Genomic DNA, 25,165 nt, shown 5'->3' on the forward strand with positions numbered 1-25,165 from the left:
TTCATAATTCATGCATACAACGAGAGCTTTTGGAAAGGAGGATGTGAATTTAACAAACACTACCACTCATCATCTGAGCAAAGATGGCAAAAGGAATTTCAACATTATTTGTGATCTACAAAACCGAACCATCGCTGCTTTGTGTTGTGCTTCCCGTGCACAGACTGCAGTGCCTTCTGTCTGCTTGAGGGTGTGGCATCTGCCATTGGGGAGGAAAACTGGCATGTGTTGCCTTTTATAGCAGCCTGATTGCATTGTGCTGGGGGCCTCTATTTCAGAGGCTCTTCGTTCCAATCCTGCAGCCGACTTGCTGAAACACATGGAAGGAACAGGAGTGGTACCAACTCCTTGGTTTGAAAAGTCAGCTTTTCGTTAAAGAGTCAACATTTCAAAGTAAATCTCTGTTAAACTTTGTGGGTTATTTTCCTGATCGTGAGTTGTGGAGCACGTTGGGAAGTTCTGAGCTGCTGTCGAGGTGTTATCGGTGGATGCTATTGGGTTTAAATGTATATATTTTTGCTCAGATAAAACGTGTATAAATGTGTAGTCAATTTTATATTTTATCTTAGAGCACACGTAAGTAAATACACACAAGTAGACATCTATATTTGTATTTGCATATGAAAAGCTACAAAAAATCAATGTATGCGATTTAATGTGTATAATTAGCGAGCGTTTGAATGTAAAAAAGAAGAAAATCCAGGAGAAAATGTCAAAAAGGCTCACTAACAAAGATGTAGTATTCTCTTGGCAAAAGCTGATGAATGATTTGGCATGAATTCATCGTACAGTTCTGTTGTTCTCTCTCCTACAAAGATGATATACCCCTTTCGAGCAGTTTGCATGGAGCTGCAATTTGTTGTCATTACCGGCCGTAATGACCCCTGGGTACACACCTGATTCCCCCCACTAGAGTCAATCACCATTTTTTCACCATTCTTTTTTTCTAGTAGCCGTATAACATCCCGGCACTTCAAACAGTACCAAAAGAAAGCAAAAAAAGAATGGTTCTAAGAGAAGTGTGAGCGCGATGTGCTTGATGAACACTGAGACTTTTCAAACCCGGCTCCATAATGGAGTATTTCTGAGTACTTCTGACTTTTCAGACAGAACTGAAATTAGTAAGAGACTGGAACTGCACTGTTCGTACTGGATCAATACTCACGGCATGTAACTCAATGTCAGGGCACGACGCTTCTGTTCTTTAATGCTTTCACAATGGGAACGATAAAGTCCACCTGCAGTCCACCCGCTCGTGACAGCATCTTCCATGACATGCTGCATTTCTCTCTACCAGTATCATCGAGCTTCCTACTTAGCTATTCTGAAATTTGAAAATGTGGCCATCACTAACAGCATGCATAGAAATATTCATTTAAAACAGTGTATCTAGGCCCTTACTACACTGAAAATGTTTGCTAACATCTCAGTTTGCTAGCTGCTTCCTTAGCAGAGTATCTGACCTCCAGATGCTTTTATCGCTTTAATGTAGTGTGTAAGGTTTACTTTTTCTTATGCCGGGGTACCATTTGTATCAGAACAGTCATAAAAAAATCCTCCAAACCATTCTGGAGGATGGTTTAAAAATGTAGGTCATCAGCAATGGCTTTCCATGTGCCATTTGGATGACATATTTCAGTTTTTGTTCTGGTATCGCTGTGTTTTCATGAGTGTCCTGTGCGTACTGGAAATTACATTGTTTGGGGAAACAATTACGAGACTCTGTGCCTCTCTCTTCTTGATCAGCTCCCATTATCTGCAAATAAGTACGGAGAACATATTGAGAACAGCCCTATATATAAAAGCATCATCAGCGCAAATGACCATTAGAATTCGGAGACAGCTGGGCAATGTGGACAATGGCACCGATGGTACGGCTGCAGAATTTAAGTTCCATTTTATAGCTGTCAGCACTGAAAATACAGATTTCAGGGAAAGAAAAAAAAAAAGGAAAAAAAAAAAGGGGGGGGGGGGGGGGGGGGGGCGGAGGGAAAAAAAAAAAGAAGAAGAAGAAGAAGAAGGAGAGAGAAGAGAAAGCAGTGTTTTTCTGCGAAACACCAAGCATTTCCCTGCCAGAGAAACGGAACGGAGCTGCTTTCCAGACCTCCGAACTCTCCCCGCCGCCTGCGGAGCCCCGAGGCCGGGCGCGGGGCAGCGCGCTCGAGGCCGCCCGCTCCTTTCCTCCTTTTCCTCGGGGCAGCGCCCGCGGGCGGCCACGGCGCGGCCGCTCCGCCGCCGGCCCCGTCCCCGCAGCGCCGAGCGGGCGCGGGGCAGCGCGATCCGCCTCCCCTCGCCGCTCCACGTCCCGGCGCGGGCAGCGGGCGCCGGGGCCGGCGGAGTCCAGTCCGCGTTTTGCGAGTGCGCGGGGCGCGGAGGGGGCGATGGCTGCCGGAGCTCGCCCGCCCGCCCGCCCGCTCGCTACTGCCATGCTGGGCCAGCGCGGCTCAGCCAGACGTGCGCGTACCCATATCCGGGTTAGGGAGGAAAGGAGGAAGAGAAAAAAAAAAAAAAAAAAGTTTCATTTAAACCCGAACAAAAAACTTCCAACATGAAGTCACACAGCGGGAGCGGGCGCGCACCGTAAGGCGCTCTTACCATTTCTCGGCCACGGACTCGAGGAGGGGATTTCTGCGGAGCGGAGCGGCCCGCAGGGACACCCCGGCCCGGCCGAGCCCTCTCGCCCCGCTCCTCTCCCCCCCTCCCCCCCGGCTCTCCCCCTCGCCGAGCGCGGGGGCCGAACGCCGTCTGGCTTTTTTGCCCGATTTTCGGTCCTTTCGGTCCCAGCGCCCGTCCCTCCGGCCTCGCGATGTGGCGGTGATCATGGCCGCGCAAGTGGCGGCGGCTCCGGCGGGGGCGAACAACAGCCAGGGCAAGGCGCCGGGCCCGCCGGAGCGCGGCCCGGGGGGGGGGGCCCTCCGCCGAGCAGCAGCACCCCGCGCCGGCCCGGCGGCAGCACGGCGAGCCGGCCATGGCCCACCGCGCCGCTCCCAACGGCGGCAGCGCGGCCGGCGGCCCCTCCTCGGAGCCGGCGCTGAAGGAGGCCGGCGGCGGCTCCGCGGCGCGCTCCTCGTCGTCCTCGCCGCCTTCCTCCTCCTCCTCCTCCTCCTCCTCCTCCTCCTCCACCCCGGGCTCGGCCATGGAGACGGGGCTGCTCCCCAACCACAAGCTGAAGAGCGTCGGAGGCGATCACCCCGCCGCGCCGCCCCACCACCACCGTGCCCACCACCCGCACCACCATGCCCACCACCACCATGCCCACCGCCCGCACCACCGCCACCACGCTCCGCCGCAGCCGCTGAACCCCTTCCCGCCGCCGCCGCCGCAGCAGCCGCCGCCTCAGCACCATCCCGCGCAGAATAGCAGCGGCAGCCTCGGCGGCGGCGGCGGCGGCAACAACAACGGCGGCGGCGGTGGCGGCGCTGCGCAGCCCGGCGCAGACATGGAGCAGCAGCAACATGGAGGAAAAGACGGCGTCCTGGGCGCTCCGGCCGAGCCGCCGCAGCAGCCGCCGCAGCAGATGCTGAATAAAGGCGCCGACGAGGAGGAGATGCCCGGCAAAATGGGCGAGCCCATCGGCGGCCGCTACGAGCACCCCGGCTTGGGACCCCTGGGCGGACAGCAGCAGCCCCAGCAGCCGCCCCCGAGCGCCGGGAGCGGCGGCGGCCTCGGCGGCGGCGGCGGTGGCGGCGGGGGAGGCGGCGGCGGCGGCCCCTCCGCGGTGGGTGTCTCGGAGTTCAACAGCTATTATGGCAACGCTGCCCCTGCCGCTGCCAGCAGCGCTACGGCGAGCCGCGCCGGGCCTTGCTTTGATCAACATGGCGGACAACAAAGCCCCGGGATGGGGATAATGCACCCCGCGGCGGCCCCCAACAGCATGGACCCCCTGCAGAACTCGCACGAAGGGTACCCCAACAGCCAGTACAACCACTACCCGCCCTACGGCCGCGGGCCCGGCGGCGGCGGCGGCGGCGCGGGCGGCGGCGGCGCGGGAGCCGTGGCGGCGGCGGCGGGAGCCGTGGCGGGCGGCGGCGGCGGCGGCTACGGGGGCTCGGCGGCGGGCTACGGGGTGCTGGGCTCGCCCCGGCAGCCGGGCGGCGGCATGATGATGGGCCCCGGCGGCGGGGCCGGCCTCGGCAAGGCTGCCTCCGGCGCGGCGGCGGCGGCCGGCGGCTTCGCGCGGTTCTCCGGGCAGAACCAGCACCCGTCCGGGGCCACCCCGACCCTCAACCAGCTGCTCACGTCGCCCAGCCCCATGATGCGGAGCTACGGCGGCGGATACCCCGACTACGGCGGCCCCGGCGCCCCGCCGCAGCCCCAGCCCCAGCCCCAGGCGGCGCCGGCCGCCCCGGGCAGCCAGCAGGCAGCGGGCATGGGCATGGGCAAGGACATGGGCGCGCAGTACGGGGCGGCCAGCCCGGCCTGGGCAGCGGCGCAACAAAGGAACCACCCGGCGATGAGCCCCGGCAGCACCGCGCAGCCCATCGGCAGGACGCAGGTAAGCCCCGCGGCGCCCGCTTCGGGGCCCGCGCGCCGCTCGCGGGTCCCCACGCCGCTTTTTGTTTTCTTTATTTTTATTTGGATTTTAATTCCCCCCCCCCACTTCTCCCCCCCCTCCCCCCCCCCGTGGGTCGCCCCCGCTGCTCGCTGCCCCCTTCCCGGCACCCGCCGCGCTGCGGGCACGGGCTCCGGCCGGGCCTCACCGCGCCGCGCGGCTCTGGGGCCGCGTTGCTGCTCGGAGCGGCGGCGGAGGGCCCGGCGGGAGCGGCCCGGCCGAGCGGGCGCCGTGCGGGCCGCGTTGTGCGGGGTCGGTGCGTTCCCGTGGGGCTTTCCGTTGCGCTTCTCTCTTTTTGTAACAGTCCGGGGTTTGTTTTTATTTCCGAACAGAACGAGTTGTCCGCGCAAATTAGTTTGTCGCTAATGCGGAGTTACCGCAGCGCACGCCGCTCAGCGCAGCTCGGGTGGTGGTTTTTTTTTTTTTTTTTCACCCCCCCTCTCTTTTTTTTTTTCTTTCTTTTTTTTTTTTTTTCCTCTCTGTGGGAAGAGCGCGTGTGTGCGCGCCGCTGTGCGCCTGACTCACGGCGCTGCCCCGGCCCCAGCGCCGCGCTTCGCCCCTCGCATCCGCAGGGCGCCGGGCCCGTCCCGGCGGGTCGGGGCCCGGGGGGGCGTTAAGGCGCGGAGCGCTGCCGAGAGCCGCCCCTCCGCCCTCGTTCCGGCGAGGAACCGCCGCGCGTCGCCGCCGGGGTCGGAGCCCGTTGGCGAGGAGCGGCTCCGCTTCTTCTCCGCAAGGTTTGGAATTTGAATTGTGGAGGTAAACGGGCTGCAACAGTCTCCAGACAGCTGCCTCCGAGTTGACATCTAATCTGCCATCTGATTGGCTCCCCGCTCGCCATTGGGCACTTCGCGCCGCTGATGTAAATAGCAGCGCCGAGCAGCGATGCCGGCACCCACGGCCCCGCCGCCACGGAGCGGCCGCGCGGGCGGGGTGGGGGGGTGCGGCTGCGCGGGAGCGAGCAAGGAGGCGGGGGGGGGGGAAACCGGGCCGCGCCGCGCGGGACCGGGGACGAGGAGGGCCCTCCCGCCCTCTTTCGTCCTTCCTGCCGCCGGCCCTACGCGGGCGTCGGTGGTCGTTGGGCTGCGCGCTAACGGGACGTGCTGGGGAGGCGGCCCCTGAGAGCCGCTCTCGAGTTGCGCGCGTGGAACCTTTGTGCTCCCGAAGCGCTTCGCAGCTCTGCAGCTGCGGGTGTTATGCAAGGGGTGAGGGCCGCGCGAAACCAGAATACGTACTTTGTTTTTATACGTCTAGATGGGTATTAAAACCCTACGGTAAACTTGACGCCGTCGGTGCGGGCTCGCGCCCAGCTCAGACTCCCGCTGCACCCCTCGCTGTGCGCAGCGCTGCCGTGAGGGGACGGCGGGCGCCGTACAAAGGAGCGAGCGGCGCCGTGCCTCCGAGCGGGGCCGGAGTGCCGCGGGAACGGCGGGAGGGGCCCCTCGTGCCGCTCCGGTGGGAGGCTGCGCTCCAGTTCCCTGCAGGACGGCGAGCGCTGTTAGGTGGAGCAGTGCGCTAGGACGGCGCGGCTCGCTTTTCCCTTCAGCGAGACCTTGCAGTTAAAGAGCTGTTAAATCCGGTAATAGCTTTTAGCAGTGAGCACCGGCAAGAACGAACGCGGGCGTACATGTTTGGGCGCTCCGACGGCGGGGTGTGCCCGTACTGCGCGTTCTTCAAGCAACAAAACCCCGAGAAAAGACGGCGTGATACTGTGGGAGAGGCGTGGAGCATAAAAAATAGTAGCAGAAGCCCGGGCTGTGTCTGCCCGCTGCCTACAGAGCTCTCCTTCGTGTCTGTGGGTCTCATTCCGCCTCCTTTTATTTCTTCCATACAAGTGAGACTCCTTTTGAGCGTCGATTTTTACCTCTCCAATTTTGCACTGATAAAAGGGTCCCTGGGAGACACAGGGTAATGAGGCTCCTCGTGCGTACCCTTTGGTAATTCATGTGAGGACACCGCGTTGTTGGCTCGCTTTTAAACACGGGCAGTTTGGAATCCATGGCTTCTCAAGCCGGGAAAATTGTGATCTGAGAGGCACAACACATGGCTCTTCAGAGTGCTATTTCTCATGGCACGAATTGTTAAAAGTATTTTATTTTTATTGGCATGAGAGTAAATTCATTATGTCCTCAGTATGACCCTTAGAAATACTTCGTTATATTTATGGGTTTATGTCCTCTCTCACAGATTATTTTTCCCTAGTACTGTAGGAAATAAGATACAGCTCACAAAGAGCAGCCTGCCGAGGATGCTATTCTTTAATCTTTCCATTTTTTTTTCTCAAAATAATAGTAATGAAGGCAGCTCGTCACTGTTCTTCATACTGAGATTTTTCCATCTCAGCGTTCTGCTTGAGATAAGAATTCTTCTGTGCTTTTAGATGAATATTTTTAACATAGAAAATGGGTTGTATCGAATATATATATATAAAAAGAAGTAAATACTTGCCATTAGCTTACAGAACACAGTTATTTCTGTGCGTTGCCTTTTACTGTTAATTCCCAAGCGTCCATCTCCAGGTGCACTTGATCAGTAGGCAGAGAAATGGAGGCTTTTTAAATGAGCAGAAGGTAAGATCCAGTCCAGCAGCTGAGCACGAGGCTTCCCTTATTTTTTTAATAGTCACCTGTGCGTAAGCTGTGTGTGTATACACACGCATTAGAATACACTCACTTGTCATGTGTCTTTGCAGAGCAGGCGGTGATTGGCCCCCACGCCTATAGGAACTGCTGTGCGGCAAGCAGAGAGCCGGGCCGCCAGGGGCCCACAGCACCAAGATGCTCATGCAGGGGGTTCCTGCCTCAGTGGGCAGCTTGGTGGCCGTGGAGCCCCGTTCTGCACTGAGTTCTGTGTTTGTACAGCCTATTAAATTATTCAAGGAAATTTTGCTTCAGTTTCATTTAATCTCCATAGCCAACAGCGAGAGGAGATGGCAGCTGGAAAAGGAGGCCTCTTGTTTTCGAAGAAACACACATTTCCGAAGCAGATTGATACTGTTCACGCTGCTGCGTGCTGCAGCTGCGGAGGGGTTTTGTGGTGCCAGCACAATGCCTGGTGACCCCACGATTCGGCTTGCTGGTGGACTCGTCGGCAGTGCACAAATAGTACCATCCTGAGGCTCCTTTCATTCTCCCGCTCTGATGTGCGCTGCAGCGGCTGAGCACGTCGGGCTGTCTATGCCATGCGTACCTCTCCTCCTTTGTGCACGCGTGTGATGTTCGTGCACACCTCCACACACACACAGCGTGGGTCTCTCTGGGAATGCCTGCAGGGCACAGGATGCTGACCGGGTGTTGGAGAAAATCTGCCAAGCTGCTCCGAGTTGGTGTGCACATGGCTCAGCCGTCTGTTTTGCAACAGGGAAATTGAGTATGCCCCATTCTGTAGCTCTCTTTGTGCCAAACTGGCTGCCTGTGCTGGGAGCTCTGGTTCAGGGCTGCGGAGCCCCGACCTGTGTGTGTCTGAAGGCCGTTAGCAGCTGTTGGTGTGGCAAATAGATTCTTGATGTCTCAGTGGGAGAATAAAATATATTTTTCCCCGTGCGTTTTTGAATAAGTGGCTTACTAGTCACATAGCCTCCATTTAGAAGCTGCAAATAGCTTTCTCAGTCAGTAGCATCTATATATATATTACGATTTTGTATTTGACACGTTGCGGTTTGGTGCTCGGTCCTGGGTTTCTGTAGTAGCGCTTGTGCCTACATGTCAAACAGCAGGACCCTGTCTGCAAGGTATGGTGAGGGAACGGAGGTGCAGGCCTGCCTGCTGTCCTACCAGCTCTGCCATGGAGTGGTTCTGCCACCAAGTTGTCGGCAACAGGCTTTTGGCATTCTGATCCAAATCCATGGGGAGGAAAAATGCGCTTGATCTGCTGCTATCTCTTTCAGTTACACATATAAAAGAAAATGTTCAAAATTACTCAGCGTGGTCTATTAGGTGATTGTGTTTCATTCCGAAATACTGTCTTACCTAAAACTAGATGAAATTCATGCAATGAAAGCAAGTTATAGCTGCTGTCAGAGCTCTTTCTTTCTTACATTTGTGCCTCAAACGTTTTATCACAGGTATTTGAGATTCCCATTGCTAGTGTGAGGATGGCAGTCGTTTATTTATCGTTGTGTCCTTAGGATTGTACCTGTGTCCTAGCAAGTTACATTTCATTACTTTTTCAGAACGTGCCATTTATCAGGAGGCTCGGCGGATTCTCTGTGGATATGTAAAGCGATGTTGCCACACTCGCTGTGCATGCATGCTCAAGGCTTTACAATCTCAGCAGCGTGTGTTTGTGGTAGGCTTGCTTGCTGGAATGTATTTTAGAATTGTGATTATTAAGGTACTTGGGAAAAAAAAAACTTTTTTTTTTTTCTTTCAATTTTGGGGCTATTTACACAGTGCTAAATACATGTTTTGGTAGGATTGAATGAGGACTTTAATTAAACTTAAATTAAAAGTATACCTTAGTGGTTTCCGAATTTGTTTTGAAAAACCAGTTGTAGAGAAGTGGTATCGAGCAGCATTGTTTTTATATTGCAGAGAGAGGCAAATACATTTAATACATAAAAATCTTGTGGAGACAATCGTATCTGGATAAAATTTATTTTACAGAAGCCTTGCCCGTATTAAATGTACATGTTTTTGCTGTAAAACTGGAAGGTTTCTGTCCATCAGATTTGCATTTTGGTGTTCTGATCGTAACGTTACCCTCTGAATTTCTGTAACGTGTTCCTCCTGCCTAATGGTGCACATCCTCGTTCAGCGTTATACGGGGCTGGCACAGTGCTGCGATGCAGGAAGTGCAGGTGGGCTGGGGATTGATTTCCTTCTTCCTCCAGTTCTGAAAGCTGTGACCCACTGGGAGCATGTTGGCTCCAAAAGGTCCCGTCTGCCTGGGGTGATGTTCCCCTGCTGCCACGGCGTCCTCAGGAAATGGCTTGTCTCAGGATACCCGAGCAGTGCTGGACACAGGAGACCCCTGGTGCTTACAGAACTGCTCTCAGCTGACTTTGGTCCCTCAGTAACAGCATGGGTCCTGCCTGACCCACTGCGCATGGCAGCACAGCGTGGTGCTCCACGTGCAGGGTGGGATGTGGGGCCATGCAATACGTGCTTTCAGGTGGGCGGGCACACCTCGGTGCAGCGGCAGGCTGGGATAAACAGGGCCATGAACGTTAGCTTTGGGTACATGCAGTCTTGCTGCAGTCGCGTTCTGTTCTGGGGGAATGTCAACATTACAGACAGTCATGTAGTTTCTGTGTACAGTCGGCTGAGAAGGCTGAGCGCAGCTGAGGATTGGCCTGTTGTGTCAGTGCAGGCTCCCCTTCAACAGGGCACTGCCACCTGAAGTGCTGGCATTCCTCGTGTTCAGAAGAGCCTTACGACAGTGCAGTGTCATCTCTGTAAAGCCACTGGATCTCTCACAGAATTAATCTCTAAGCAAAATGGGGTTGAGCACATGCTGGGTGTGGGGTAGGCGCTGCAGAGAGTGGCCCCGATGAATGCAGTATGAGAACACCCTGTGCTGGGCTGTGGGGTGTATGGGGCTTCCCCTGCCACCAGGCCTGCCTGCTTTACCCACAGACAGACTGCCCTCCTTAGAGGGAACAGTCCCAGGTCAGAGTATTTAGGATGTGGTGAATGCACAGCACAAGAACGTGATAAGCAACTTCTCAAAGCAAAGCTGCACTTTATCAGAGGCACTACTAATCTTCCAACTGGGAAATTACGAGAAGCTGAATCAAGGTGTCCTCCTGTGCTGTGCTGTGCTGCGTGCATGGCCTTTTTAAAGAGAAATTCTGCTGACTGTGTCTGTGGAAAAAGCTGAAAGGGACCTTGTGTTTTCAACCCTGTCTTGTGGGAGACAACACCGAGCGTCTGTTTATACCCCTCCAGTTCTGATGTGTCAGAAGAGGCGGGGTTTCTGTTCACACACGAGTTTCTGTGTCTCGCCTAAGGATTGCTTTCCACCTGGGAATTGTCCTTACTGTGAAGGTAGAGTGGTTTTTAGCAGGCCCTACGTAAACAGCTTCATCTGGAGAGGCCCAACAACTATTTGGAAAATAGTGTAATGAAGGATCGTTACCCTGACGTTAGTATCAAAATGTTTCATTTAGGTGTTTATTAGAACAGATGTGGAATCTGTGTAAAAGCGTTCAGCACGTATGGTTTGGAAAGGCACTGACACACAGTGCATTTATGCTCCTCGTCTGGTGGGACTGTTCATTCTCTGACGACGACTGTGCCACATCGTGGGGCTGCAGCTTCTGAATGGCAGCGGCCCATCTGTGGGTGCGCGGTGGAGCTGGATGGCTCTGCAGGGTGTGCAGGATGCTGCTTTCAGTACGGAGCTATCGGGGTTTGATCTACTTTCATACTGCTTCTTACTTTTGAGTCATGGTGGGTTTGGTAGCTGTGTCAGAGGGATGGAGCATGCACAGAGGTGTGTAATCTATTTATTCCTGTCCTTTCTGCAATTTTGAGAGCTATCAGTCAGTCGTCTTTTGCACCTGGACTTGCCAAACTGCCCAGTGGTGCTCTGCCCTTAAGAGCTGGGTGCTGCCTTGGGCATGTGCCTGCCTTGGGGCCTTCTCAGGCTCAGAGGCGCTGCGTGTGGGTTGGTGATCTTGTGGCTGTGCGTGAGACACCGCTGTGAGCCACAGCCCCTCTCTGACCCGCAGAGCCGCTGCTGAGGTGGGGGGGAAGGAATCTTCTGTCTTTTTTCTGTTGTTTTTTTTTTTTTTCCTCTTAAATAGATCAGATAGCTGTGGGATTTTTGTTTGTTACTTCTATCCTTCAGCATGTTTGCTTAGAGGGAAAAAAAAAAAAAGCAAGGAAACAAACCTGGGGAAAACTCTCAGTGTAGAACTACAGATAGGGTCTTGTAAACTTGCTCCAAACTGTTACACGGGGAATTTTTATCTATTTGTTTTCCTTGAGAACTTTGCTTGGAATTTATTTTAGTTATCTGCTTACTCAGAAACTGTTCTGTAGCAGGCTACTGTTGAATGGCAGTGGGTTTTTTTTGCCTGTGTTACTTACAGAATGGTGTTGATTCTGCAAGTTTGTTGTATAGAGTTACTTGCCTGTTGAAGGCCGTGCGGCCGAGTTGCACTGCTGCACTCGGGCTCAGGGCACTGAGGGCACCCTTGGCTGGCAGCACAGCCCTCCCGTTTGGGCTTCCCATCAGGGTGCTGGCTCTGCACTGGGTAATATCTGCATACCGTGGTAGCTGGGAGTCGGTGTGCTGAAATGCTCAGTGCCACGTGGGGTAATGAAGTGCCCAAACGCACACTGCATGTGGGGCTGTGGGCGTCCTGCTGCCTTCCCTCTGGGTGGGATCAGGTCAGCGCTGGATGCGCCTGCTGGTGAGCGGGCACTGGGGTGTCAGCTCTGAGCATCCCCTTGGGGAGCAAACGGACAGGATTCATAGTTCGTACGTTCTATTCTTTTAAAGTTAAAAATGGAGACAGGGAGGTTTGTTTTGACAGCCTGAAAGGCACAGGCCGCTTTATTTGCAGCCTTTGATTTGGAGGGAATGTCAATTCTGTGTTTATTTATTTTTCCTGTGTAGCAATTTGTGTCGTGAATATTGTGGATGTTCTGTTTATGTGAAATACTGATGCGTTGCTTTCAGGTATCATTTACGGGAAATAATTGTGCCTTGGCGATACGTATATAAATTCACCGTGCCGTCGTTACCTGAAATTTCTGTGTCAAGACGAAGGAGCTGCTCTGGCGTTAGGGCTCTCGCAGGAGGCGGCAGGCGCCACTGACCAGAAGGCGTACCCGCGGACGAGCGCGGGGGGCGGGGCGGGGCGCGGCGCTCTGCAGCGGGCGGGGGTGGGGATGGGAGTGGAGTCGGCCGTTGCGGTCCCGCTGGGTCCGCGCCCTTCGCCCCGCGGGAGCGCTGGGAAAGCGGGAAACGAGGCCGCTCTCCGGAGCCGGTTATGAACGCGGTGTTTGTAGCGTCTGTAAAAGTTTCACACGTGCAGCAAACTAGTTCGCTTGTGCCGCGTCACGTGATCAAAATATTTTCCCCCCGGCTGCTGCCAGCAGCTATCTATCGCCGCTCCGCCATGGCGCTGCCGGGCGGCTCGCCAGGACGCGGGCACGGCCCCGAGTTGCGCCGCTCCCCGGCCGCGCTGCGGGCCGGCGCTGTGCCCAGGTGCCTGAGGCAGGTGCGGGCCGGAGGCGCTGCCCGTTGTCTGCGAGGGGCGCCGCTTCCTTACCGTTAACCTTCCCTCCGGCGCGTTTCTTCATCGCTCACGCTGCGCTCGGATCGACGGTGTATGTATTTCCTGCAGTCGGGAACCTATCGCGTATCACCTGCTGTCCCCCTCGCCGGCACGGCGGCGGTTTTCCCGTGAGCGAACCCTCAGAGCTGCTATTTCCATGACAGCTCTGGAATTCTGACTTTGTGAAATGCTGTTTGTTGTTGTTGTTGAACATGTGGTATGCAAATACAGGGAAAGAGCGCCGCACAGTATTTTGTTGTGGTTCTTTTAAGTATTAAAAACACATTTTGCTTTTCTAATAAACCCCATAACCAGACCTTTTAATGTTTTGATATAAATAGCAATTACGCTAACTGAGATCCAACCACAAAGAGAAAGAAGACATTTAAAATGATTCAGAAGAAAAATTCCCGTCTTAATTGAGCTCTTCCTTTGACGAGGAGGGACGGATGGCGCATCTGTAGCGAGCTCTCCGGCGTTCTGGAGCAGCGTCCTTCAAGTTCTCAACGTGTTGCTGTGCTCTCCAACATTTCAATGGGAGAAAGCTATTCCACAAATTAGCAAGGGCTCTGAGCGTGCTGCAGCCCCAGCTCTCGGGAGTTCTGTGCGTAAGGGCTGCTGACAGCCAGAGCTCCCCGAGGCCCTCTGTGAGGTTGAGGTTTAGGTGCATGGGTCGATTGGCTCATAGGTTGGGATTTGGGTTGTATGTGAAGGACTGTCTGCCCCAAGGAGGTCTCGCGTTGCCTCTGATCCTCTGTTTAATTCTTCAGAGCTCATTTCTCCTAGTGGAGGAGGGAGGGGAGGGCCAGAGAGTGCCTGGCTGTGCTGCTGTTCAGGAGGCTGTGGGCAGCAGCGGGGCCCTGGGTGCCTGTTCTTCCCTTTTGCTGAGGATGCCACACTGCTTTATGTCAGCTGCACTACGGAATACAGTTGCTCAAGGCTTTTCCTGTTTTGTGTTCTGCAAGGAGAGTGAAGTGTGTTTGTCAAGTACTTTCTTCTATCTCATTTCTTTCCTTACTGAAGTTCTGCTAATTTCTTTTGTCCGAACATTGTGATTTTTTTGTTGTTGTTCCTTTGTCTTGTTCGCTACTCCTTCTTTTAAAATGTAATATTACCTCTGAATTCATATTTCTAACTTTCTAACCCATCAGGGTGATGGAGGAGCCATCCCATTGGAAGTCTTCTCCCATTTTACAGTTGTGCGAGAGCAAGCAGCGTGAGCTCGTATAGAGATAGAAAAGCCATAGAGATGGCTTTTCAGCTGTCCTGATACCCATCGCCACCTGTGACTTGTGTCATTTCTCTTTGTTCTCCTGGGGATCTCTCACAAAAGTTGTTAGGGGAAGGATGGCAGCAGGGAAGGTGTTGGCCAGGCAGCTCTCCTGGCAGGTTATGTGGTGTTTGGGGAAAAAAACCAAACCCTAATAGGTTTAGGAAGAATCATACATTTGAAGGTTAGAGCGTAGAAAGAAGCAAGCTGCCGATGATATTTGTCTGTTATTCCCCCATGCCATATTTTCTCAGGGGATGCAACTCGTTAAGTTGGTGAATAAAGCCTCTGTGAAAGATAGTTAAGGTGCCACTGTTCTCCTAGGAAAATACCTTAACAATTCAAATAGGAGCAGAGGCCAATTCCTCCTTGCGTGTTGATTTCTAAATTCTGCTTTGCCCCTGAAATACTGAGGTATATCTTTGCAACCCTTGTTATTTGTTAGAAAAATCTCAGGTTTGCTTGTGATAGTTATTGGTCTTCTGGCTTTGAAAAAGCTGAGCCTGACTCATCCTGTTGGCTCCTGTTCTATGCTCCTACTTCGGTTTGACTTTTTTCTTTGCCTTGGGTCAGTGCATTCCCTTGAAGTGATGGAGGAAGAAAGTAGGCGCTTTCTGTTTAAGACTACAGCTGGTTGTGGCATCGTAACAGAAGATCTAAACAATTCTGATTTCAGATGGTGTATTTCCTTTTTAGAAGTCCTTGAACTCATATACAGTTGCTCTGCTATAGCAAGCTTCCTCAGACAGAGTGCCAGCAGTAGATAGAACTGTAATTATTCTTGAAAATAGAAGAGTTATATCTAACTTCTTAGATGGAGGGAGACAATATACTGTTTGTTTGGTTTTTTTTTCTTTTTCCCCTCCAAATACACATCTGATCTAGAGCACCCAGTGGCATGATTTGCCTGTCACTTTAGATTCATGCTTGGGAATAAGCAAGGAATTTTTCTTCTTAATAGAGTTCAATCTTCAGATACTTATCAGAAGATCCAGTGGATATTCCTCAAAAAGAAGGCTTTTTGTTCCTTTTGGCTTTTGAGAATTAGGGGCTGAAAGTAAGAGCAAATAAGCAGATGAAAGGTTGAAGCCCGTAAGTGTATTGAACGAAACAGGCATGTGCCTTTTGTGTGGGTATCAAGCCAGAATTTTATTTTTTTTTCTTTCCCCAAAGATGGTAATTGGAGAGAATGTATTGACTGTAGTGACTGAATGAGCATTCAGTACCTTTGAAAAAGCCAACTTCCATGGGTGGGACTCATCTGACTGCATGTACTGCAGGCATTTAAACCTGATCTTGTTGTGGGGGCTTGTCTTGTCTTAGGTGTAGGGAAACAGTCATTTCTGGGTAAGAATCATCTTGTCTTAAAGCAGACGTGGCATGCGGGTCTGATGAGTCGCACCCCTAATTTTCACCTTTTCCCACTCGCTGTAAAGAAAGTGTTGAGCACATAGGCTTAGCTGTTGGTGTCAAAGGGCAGGTGAAATTAATTCCTTCCACTGTTTGTAGTGTTTTCAAATCATACAGGCAAGTGAACCCAGGTTTCTATTTGGAGTTCTGGACTCACCTTTCTCATCGTCCTGGTAAAACTAACTTTTTAATAGCAATTTCTTGTTAATCTTGTTAAGATACATTTCTTCTTGTTCTTTTTTTATAATACCTGGTTAGAGTTTTTTTTGTTACTGTTGCTTTTCTTATGTTATATTACATTTTTTCATGTAACAACTGTCAACGCTTCTTTTGAAGCGTATTTGTAGACAGGAGACATTGAAAGGCTGGCACATTTGAAAACAGCGGAATGAATTTTCGGAGTAGTTGACCTGAATGCTTAGGGATGCTATTCCTGTGCATAGATGCAAGCTTTGGAGAACTGATCTTGTCATGCAGGTATTACCCCATGATCCATTGCAAAGCTCTGTGTGGTTGCAACTAGATGGCCCCTTCTCTGCAGGTGCTGCCCCCGCTGGTGCTCCTGCTCTCCAGCCCTTCCATCAGAGCTCCATTTTTAAGGGATTTTTTTGATAAAGGGACAATTTATTTGTTTTAAAACTTGGATTTTTTTGAGATCTGTATCCTCTGAAAAGTTGAATATTTTCAGAAGAGGCTTTTATAGTTTGAAGTTCAACTGGTGGCGTGCTTTTTTAGATGTACTTTCTTCCCTCCCCCATGAATGAGGGTAGGAGGAAGCATGGCCTCCTCAAGGTTGGCTGAAATGTTTTAACTTGTACGGCAAGGACGGTGAGAATGGAATTGTCAAAAGAATGGGACTAAGTTACTGAAACACTGACTGTTTAAAGTAGCTTCGATATGCTATAAAAGGCATGATTAACAGTTAGATGTGTAAACAGCACCGTGGTCTCTACTTGAACCTGATTTCTCACCACTCGCTTTATGTTATGGGAGCCTGAATCAGTATGGGAGAGATCACAGCCATTCTCAAAGTGTTAGTTTATGATGCCTCTGCCAGAAGAATAATCTGTCACCATATAGGATAGTAGAGAGAGAGGCACTCGCAAGGAAGATTAATTGAAGTAATTCATCACTTTAAAATGAAGAAGGTTCATCAGACAAAAATAAAAGCTAAGTATTTCATGTGCCTCTATTGGAATTTGATAACCATTTGTTTTGCTACGAAACGTATGTGAACTGGGCACCTAGTGCTTGTCTACAGAAGAAAATTTACCAGTACAACTACATGCTATAATTATATGCTATAATTATACCAATATAACTCCCCACAGAGACCCTCTTATACCAGAATAAGAGTTTTCGTGGTGTATCTCATTCTGCTTCCAAAGCACGTAGGCTTCAGTGGAAAAGGGTACTCTTACACCGGAGTAAGTTTCCACTCTGAGTTAGTTATATTGGTATAATTATGCATTTTCTTCCTTCGGTGTAGACAAGCCCCTAGTGTCTTTTCAGCTTTGAACTTTAGTTAAGAATTTCTTGGCCGTGATAAGTGTCTAAGCATTTTCTTAGTACGTTTTTGTGGTGGGGCTTGGGTTTTTAAACCAATTACTTAGGCCAATTAACAGGTTCCTGGGTCGTGGATAACAATAGGATATAAAAAGGGATCAAAATTCATGTTCCTAGCTGCTTGGATATATCTGCAGCTTTTTCCCCTTCTGTGGTTTTACAAGTACTCGGCGTACAGCACAACAGGTGGAGTAGTCTGTGGCTGAATAATGAGTTCTGCGTTGGACACTTTTTGTCTCCTGTTCCTCATTATTCCTTGAGCTCTGTTGTGCTGCACCTCTAATTGCATGCATCTCTGTGGATCTCTGAAAGTGGCTTCCTTGATGAAGTTGAAAAAAATGCTCCCAAAAATGTTAATTGTTTGGAGAATTAGTGAAATTTACTGATCTTCACACAAGGCAGATAGGACCGTAACTGACGTGCTAGGCACAAGCTCTGCAAGGAGCCCCTCAAACTGGATGCAGAGGGAAGGCAGGGTGTAGCTACTCTTCTGTATGTGATGCATTCCAAGGAAGGGTGGTGATGTCCAGTAGACGTCTGATAGGGTTGGTCTCTCTCTAGAAGCCGGTACCTAGAGCTGGGCATTGATGTGGATACCGCTTAGACATTAGTCATGTATTCTGGTTCTCTTCTGCCGGTGTCTCCTTTGCAGCCTAGAACGCAGCTCACTCATCCCCATCTGCACACCTCCCTCAGAATAGAAGAATGTAACTCTTCTTATTTAAGCAGTTTCTGCAAGCAGAAACGTGTTTTAGAAGTGTTTTTTGTTTTTTTTTTAATCTTTTTTTACTTCTTATGGAATAACCGGTTTGAAAACATACTTTTTTTTGTCCCCTGAACTTCCTTTTATCAATATTTCTAGTATGCTGGTAGCGTTATAAATTCCGTGTTGTCTCATTATGCCAGAAGTTGAAGTTTATGACTTCAAATGAAAAGCAAATTGCAGATGCAGGAGAAGCCTTAAAATAAAGATGATGTAATAATCGCCAAATCATAGAATAGCATGACTGGAAGGGACATCAAGAGGTCATTTAATCCATCCCTCCGCTCTGAGGCAGAATGAGGCAGACGTAAACCGTTCGTGACAGATGTTGCTGCGTGCTGTTGTCGTGTAGTAGTAAAACATAGATCAAAAAGGAATGCTGAAAATTATTTATACGTATGCTTTTACCCCCTCGAAGCTCAGGGCCAGATGAACTTGGCATAGAGTTAGTGTGAGAGGATGTGGAGATTCATACAGGATTATTTTAAGTATCTGAGTTGTTTTTCTGGTTTTTGGAAACAATTCTTTCTGTCAAAATAGTCTAATTATGTTTGTGTAGTGTCAAATATAATACCTGTTTCTAAAAATAACTGCTGCTCTGCTTCTCAGGTGTATTTCTTCCTGAAATTGCTCTTGTTCTGTGTTGGCTTTAACTGGTGTCTCATCTTCTTGGGCACTAGGAGATTTACTTTAAAAATACATAACATTTTCCTTTCATATTTGACGGTACTTCTGGTGTATAATTAGTTTTGGTTTTCCTTCTTTATTCAATTTCTTATGTGAAAGAGATGAGCAAAAAAACCCCCAACAACTCAGGGTAGGAGTGTAATGGGAGAAGAGAAAGAGCTGGGCTTAGCTAGAATGCCAGGTTAGATATGAAGTGGATAATGTGGCTTTAAGAAATAACTTTTTTTTTCCTTTGAAGAGAAAATAGAATGTATGTTCCAGGATTTTACACACGGTATCTGTATCCCTTTAATCCCAAATTGAAGTTTGCAAATGAGTGTCAGATGAATAACATCTTTCTAAATTGAACAATACATAAAATTGGAATTGCAGATACCCTGTTGATAAAATGAGTCTTCGGGCTTGTTTGCTCTGTGTTTTCTTCCACTTATATCGGCTGCGAAACATCTGTCTTTGCTGCTAAATGACCTCCTCTGACTAGGCCAAGTGCTTCTGACAGGATGAGCCGTCTCCAGCCCTCATCAGCTGCAGGAGGAGATGGCTGTGCGTTGCAGCCTTGGAGAAGGGAGGAAGATTAGATGTAAATACACTCAAATTGCCGTTTCCCTCAGAAATTGCTTACTCAGACACGCAGGAGAGATTCCCTGCACATGTACTGCCTCGGTGTTTTGAAGGCAGTCATTTCTTCCTCTTTCTTTGTAATCTGGTTGTTGATTGCTAACTTCGTTTGGGGTTTGATTATTTATGAAGCTGTGAATACTTTATCTTGGGTTGTGGCCGAACGGGACTCGTTAGCTCTGGGTATCCTCTCTGGCAAGTAAGGGACTTTCTCTGAAGTGCCAGTAGGAAAAATCTGCAGTGGTGTTTTCACACGATGGCTGCTGTGGGCTCTCTTAAGGACTGGGAAATAAGAGATGGGCACAGAGGTGGCCAGAAGCCAAGAGTTTTCAGGCAGACAAAATCTGTAAATAATGGTTTCTACTGTGGGACAGAGGAGGAAATCCTATCAATATGGCTTATTCAGATTTCCTTGTAAGGCTTTATTTTTTTTTTTTTAATGACAAATACTGAAGACCTGGATCAGCTTTTCTGCTTTTATACTTCTCAAACCAGATATGCAGATATGACCTGCATGTTGATTTGTCATGTGATGGTGTGATATTAAAAGTAGATTATGTTTTGGAAAATACATCATTTTTGTACACACCTACATTTTTTTGATAGTAGGTACACTAAAACCACACATTTAATTTGGGTCACTTGGGATCATTCATTGCAGAGTTGTTCATATCTGTGATGAATCCCACTCCCCTGTTTCTACTCTTATCCATATGCATGTGCTGTATGCGTGTGTTTCCTTGTGCTGAGGTGCTCTACGTGATTTCATAGTCTGCTTGTGCTTATGAAGGAGTCTGTCCCTTCTGGAGAGAGGGCAAAAAGAGCACTGAGGCCCTGCTTTGAGTGAGCAGCCTGGGAAGTCACTGGGGTTAAAGCAGAGTCTCTTTTAAACCCAGCTCAGAACTTTTTCTGAAGTAAGCCACAGGGAACTTGGGGTTAATATGCAAATAAGGTTTTGGAGGTCTGTTCTGTACAGTTCTCTGGAAGTGCTTCTCAAACCTCTGTGATTTTTTTTTTTTTTTAAGTTCAAAACCTATGAGTTTTGCAGCTGGTAATCTTTTAAACCAGCAAAGCTTTTTTTTTTCTTTCTCTCTCTTTTTTTTTTTTTTGCAAGTTATTTATTTAGCTTACAAAGTATGCTTCAGCAAATACGTCTGCACTGATCTAAAGATCTGTGTTGTTGTTTGTGGTGGTGTTTTTTTTTCCCTTGAAGAATTCAAAGTTTAAGACTGTGAGCAGATCCCTTATTGCAGTGCATTTGTGCCTCGCTGCGTGCATCTTGGCAGGGCTGCCGCATGTGAGGTGCACTCCCCTTTCTGTTCAGAATTACACTGTTGCAGGTAGTTCTCCCACCACCACCTTTGAAGGGAAATTTATAACTCCGGTAATATCTGTCCTTTTAATTCTAAAATCCAGATGAAGCATAATCCCAGGGGTGCCGTTTCCCTGTTGCAATGTAATCTTTTTCAGATGATACATGATTTACTCAGAAACAAATTAGCAGCTATGCGTGCCTAAAGAAAGCAATTTAATAAACAAGATTTTTGTAAGACCTAATCAGAATTGTAAAATGATACTTGGGAATCAGTTACATTATACAAAAGAGCTGGTGTGAATTCATGGTTTCCAATCACATTGTTCTCTCAAGTAGTACGGAGGCTTTGACCTTCATTCTGCTGTTTCGTCTGATTTATTACTTAACTATTAAATGTTTTCAATCAATGATGAAAACTTCCGCTCATAACCATAGTTTGTTCTGGTGATTGATTTTTTTTTCTTTTTTCTTTTTTTTTTTAAAGCCACTGAAAAGAGCTATTTCCTTTTCTAATGATTTAAATCACCTGCTGCTGCTGAATGTGTTTGTTCTGCTCCTTCACAGAAAGTTAGCTCCGTGCTCCTGACTGTGCCCGCGTTGACGAGGAAGATCGTTATAAATACAGAATGGTCACAGGCAGAACCGAGCAGAATGGCATTGCTGCAGCCCCACGGTTAGGGTGCCCGGCCCCAGGCTCACTGCCTCTCTCTGGCCGACCCTTGGACTGAGCTGCTGGCACCTTTCTGCCTGGGACGGGGATTTTGCGGTGTTCCACCAATGCGATACAGATCCGTTGTGGCACAAAAGGGTTTTTAAAAAACAGAACTGGTTAGTTTCCAGGTAATTATTAATGGTTTGTGCTATTTACAACAAGTTTTTCCAGTCTCCGCAGGAAGCAGTTTTAACATAGAAAATATGTTACAGGAGCAACAGTTTCTTGGCAGTTGGAGAAGTGACAGGGCTTCTGTTATAGATCCGAATTTGCCTTCCAATTATCCCCATCCTAAATATATCCTTTAGGAATTTTGTGTGTGTTGGCTCTGGTTAGGGGCTTTCCCCTGTTTTCTTACTTAATTAAAACCATTTCTTACATAATGGGGAAAAAAAAAGAAGCCTTGAAAAGAGAAAAAGCTAGTTTAATATTTAAGCTACCTGCTAAGGGGCTGGAAACAAGTGATTACATCAAGTCAGTGCTTTACACTTCTTTTTAACATCCCGGTCTATCAGTGCAAGCCGGGCAGCTGATTTTTCTCCTTTTTCTGATCTTCTCTTCCTGGTGTGTCAGAGGAATGTAACTCTCTGGTAACCATTTCTCAGTGGGGGCAGAACTTTCTGAACTTCCTCCAGCTGCAGTCTCACCTTACTGCTGTGAACAAGGAGCGCAGCTTACTGCTCTGTTTGCCTGGTAGAGTTTCCATTCTGTTATCCTCTGATGCCTCTCTATCCCAATATCCTTTCCGTTTTGCAAGTTTGATACTGTTTTTGTTTGTTTGTTTGTTTTTTTCTATCTGATTTCATTCATCAGGGAGCTGCAAAAAGAGATGGGAATTGCATCATTCTGTTTGTACCAAAGCAACCTGCGCTGTGTGCGTGGCAGGGCGCTGCAGAGAGCTGTGCCAGGTGATCTTTGGCAGCAGTCAGGGATAGGAGTAGGAGCTTGGGGGTGTGGGTTGTGTTTTCCCCTAGATCCCAGTGTTATCTGGTCTGTCAGTTATCCTGGTGAAGTCCAATTCAAAAGCCAGCAGTAGGTACAATTCATTTTTGAAGAGCTGTCATTTGCTTTTTTCCTGATACTGTAGTCTCAGAGCATGGCCGCCTTAGATTTTACATTTGTTTCATTGAGCAGTCTAGAGTGTAAGGTTGAATCTGAGAAGTTGAGGAGCTTATTTTTGGAGTTATCTCAGAGATGGCTTTGTATCTCGAAGGCATTCATAGTGTTCTAGCTGAAGCTTACGGTTTGTTTATTTAATACAAGTTGCCAGAGACCTTTTTCCTTTTGGAGGTACCTTTCTGAAAGTCTGGAGCATGTTATTAGAGCCCGCAGTGTGATTTCTCCTTTTAAAACCTGTCAGAGGTATTTTTCTCCCATAGCCTACCCGTTCCTGACTCCTAATCCTGTTTCTTGCGGACGATAACCGACATCAGCCTCCTCAAAACCTTAAAAATCTTCACATCTTGTTCCTTGTTAAGAGCGCATATAGGACTTGCTATAACGAGAGTGCAAACCCAGTCACAGAAAGGTGAAGTTGTGCCTGTGTTTGCATAGCAGGTCAGCTGCTGAGCCAGGAATAGCAGCCCAGTCTCATGACTCAGTGCCCCAGCCACTGGCCGCACGGCCGCCCCAGAGCAGCAGCCTTCTCCAGGAATGCAGCCCTATGTGCAAAGGGGCGGCTGTGGTGAGGGCAGGAGCTGTGCTTCCAGCTCCTGCAGGGCTTCAGGCCTCCTGCATCAACTCAAATACAGAGGAAGGAAAAAAAAACGACAACGAATTGCTGTACTGGAGGGCCTAGATAAGAAGCTCTGTAAAGGTATGGTTTGTTTTGCTCCGTTCAGAAGCACAACAACATCTAGCTGAAAATAGCTTTCCAGAAGGTTGTGGATGGGGAAGAAGTTCCACGCATTTCAAAGTCAAACTCTGTTCCATAAACAACCTTGGAGTGGCATGTGATTAAATCTCTTGTATATTCAACAACAAACTCATTTTATGCGACCACAACTATGATAAAATTGAATTAAATGGACCTGCTTCTAAGAAAAGAGACTGAATAGCTGAGTGCTGCATTATTCAATGAATGGAAAGCGAGGAGGCTGTCTGAAACTCATAGGAAATGGTTTTAACGTTCTATCAGGCTAAAGAGCAATTCGGTGAAATCACTGTATTTGTTTCCCCCCCCACCTCCCCGCCCTCGATTTTTAAATAGCACTGCTCTTCATACTGTCAGAATTCCGTGTTGTGACACCCCTACTCAAAAGTTATGACAGCAGTGTAATGACAGCTACTGCCTCTTGAGAATCAATCAGGCAATTAATTTTGTAAATGAAATGCTGATTATACAAAGCTTCACATGAGAGGCCCAGTGATTAAAATCAATTTAACAAATTGTTTCAGGTGGGACTTGATTAATAATTTGCCATAAATGCTGAGGATATATGACCAGCATACCTTTTTTTGTATGTGTGCTAATATAGAACTATATATAATGCTCAGAGCAGAAAAAACAACCTGCGCCTACCTGCAGTAAGTACTCCTGCCTTCTGACCTACTTGCTACAGGCTGCACATTTCTGTGAGTCCACTGTTTCCCTCAGTGTTGGTAACGTCACTTTCTCAGCTAGCGCTCTCCCCAGCAATTAAATGCATCTAACCTGTAATTATTATTATTATTTTTACTGATAAGAGCAAGTAACTGAGAAAGTCTATTCAAATCCACTTGAATATTTGTTAGGCTTAGGAAGATTTTTCCTTAAAATCTGAAGTTGATGTGGTTTTATTTTATTTGTTCCCTTCTGTCGCTTACTGGACTTTGCTTTTTCCCCTCCTACTCCAGGACATCTCTGCAGGGAGCCTTCCATTCGAGGCTGCTTGCTGCTCCTTGCCTGACAGACACTATTTTTAGTACATCCTTTTCTGTCCATCTAACCCTGTGTTTGTGTAAGAGCTGTACAAAGTAGGTAAGGGAATTTTTTTTTTTGTGAGTTCCAGATGGCAGCCATGCACAGTGAGTGAAGGTGTTTACTTGTCTAGGAAGCTGAGAACCTCATTGCCAGACAAAATAGAAGTAACTGGTATTCTGGGTGGAGTTCTGCTTTTTTTAACCTACAATTTTCTGGGTTTATGAATGGATTTCCTCTTCCCTGTTGAGCTGCTGCGTTGGCTGCTGAGGAGGCCTTGGGGCTGTGATGCATCCTCTGATGAATCTAGCCGGAAAACTTCAAGATACCATTTCTCCTGGCTATCTGCCTTGCTACCCTGCCAAGGGTTGCAATTTCAGTAGTAGAAATAATAGAATGAGAAGTGTACCCATATCTCATGCACACCGGTGCCAAAGCTGTTGATTTGGTGCAAACCCACCCTGTAATGATGGTTTTAAATTCAGATGCTGGACTGTGAATGGAAGTGGCTAACACCTGGCCGTGATCTGGCAGCAGATGGGACAGGCAGTTGGAAGTGATGGCGTGTTGGATGGTTGCAGACGGCTTCTCTGAAAGACATCTGTGAAGCCTCCTAAGTTCTGCTGCAGTAGAAATTAGCGATATCTTGTTGTAGAGTGCTTTCAGAGCAGGAAATGAGAGCTTCTGCATGCCTAAAGGAAGGTGATCTCCATTTAGGATCATTCCAGGAGAGTGAGATAGGGGTGGGGAGGTGGGAAAATAATTCCCGAATTCTTCTGGAAGAAGTTTGGAGTTAGGAAAGTAGGTTACAGAAGAGGTTGAGGCTGCAGGTGTGGTGGGGAAGGGTGATGCATCTTCAGTTGAATTGAGAGCAATCAGGGTATTGTTACCTGTATGTCAGTAGCTGGCAATGACAAGAATGAGTCGAAGGGCAGCACTTCTGAGTTGTATAACCACGTGAACTCGTCAGTGACGTGGGATTGTTTTGGTCTTCAGGTGTGATAAATGTGTATAATTACTTTTTGATGTTGTCTTAACCTTTGTTTGCACTCGTAGTGGCAACGTGAAGAGATTACTTGTGTGGTGTTCATTAAAAACAGATTTCCTTGCCTTTGTTGTGATTTGCTCTTTCAGTCATCATTTTAG

At 48.8% G+C, this 25,165-nt stretch overlaps 1 protein-coding gene across 9 annotated transcripts in view; it reads left to right on the plus strand.

The window, feature by feature from the left end:
- The first annotated feature begins 1,548 nt into the window (after nucleotides 1–1,548).
- The window catches only part of ARID1B (AT-rich interaction domain 1B), a 320,001-nt gene continuing 296,384 nt past the window's right edge, over nucleotides 1,549–25,165 (plus strand). For all 9 annotated transcript variants that reach the window (XM_015284230.4, XM_015284234.4, XM_015284235.4 and 6 more), the window contains exon 1: nucleotides 1,549–4,495. In XM_015284230.4, the coding sequence (XP_015139716.1) occupies nucleotides 2,969–4,495 (1,527 nt within the window). In that variant the 5' untranslated portion in view covers nucleotides 1,549–2,968. The remainder of the gene's footprint in view (nucleotides 4,496–25,165) is intronic.

The sequence above is a fragment of the Gallus gallus genome, chromosome 3, assembly GCF_016699485.2.
Source record: "Gallus gallus isolate bGalGal1 chromosome 3, bGalGal1.mat.broiler.GRCg7b, whole genome shotgun sequence".
Classification (NCBI taxonomy): domain Eukaryota; kingdom Metazoa; phylum Chordata; class Aves; order Galliformes; family Phasianidae; genus Gallus; species Gallus gallus.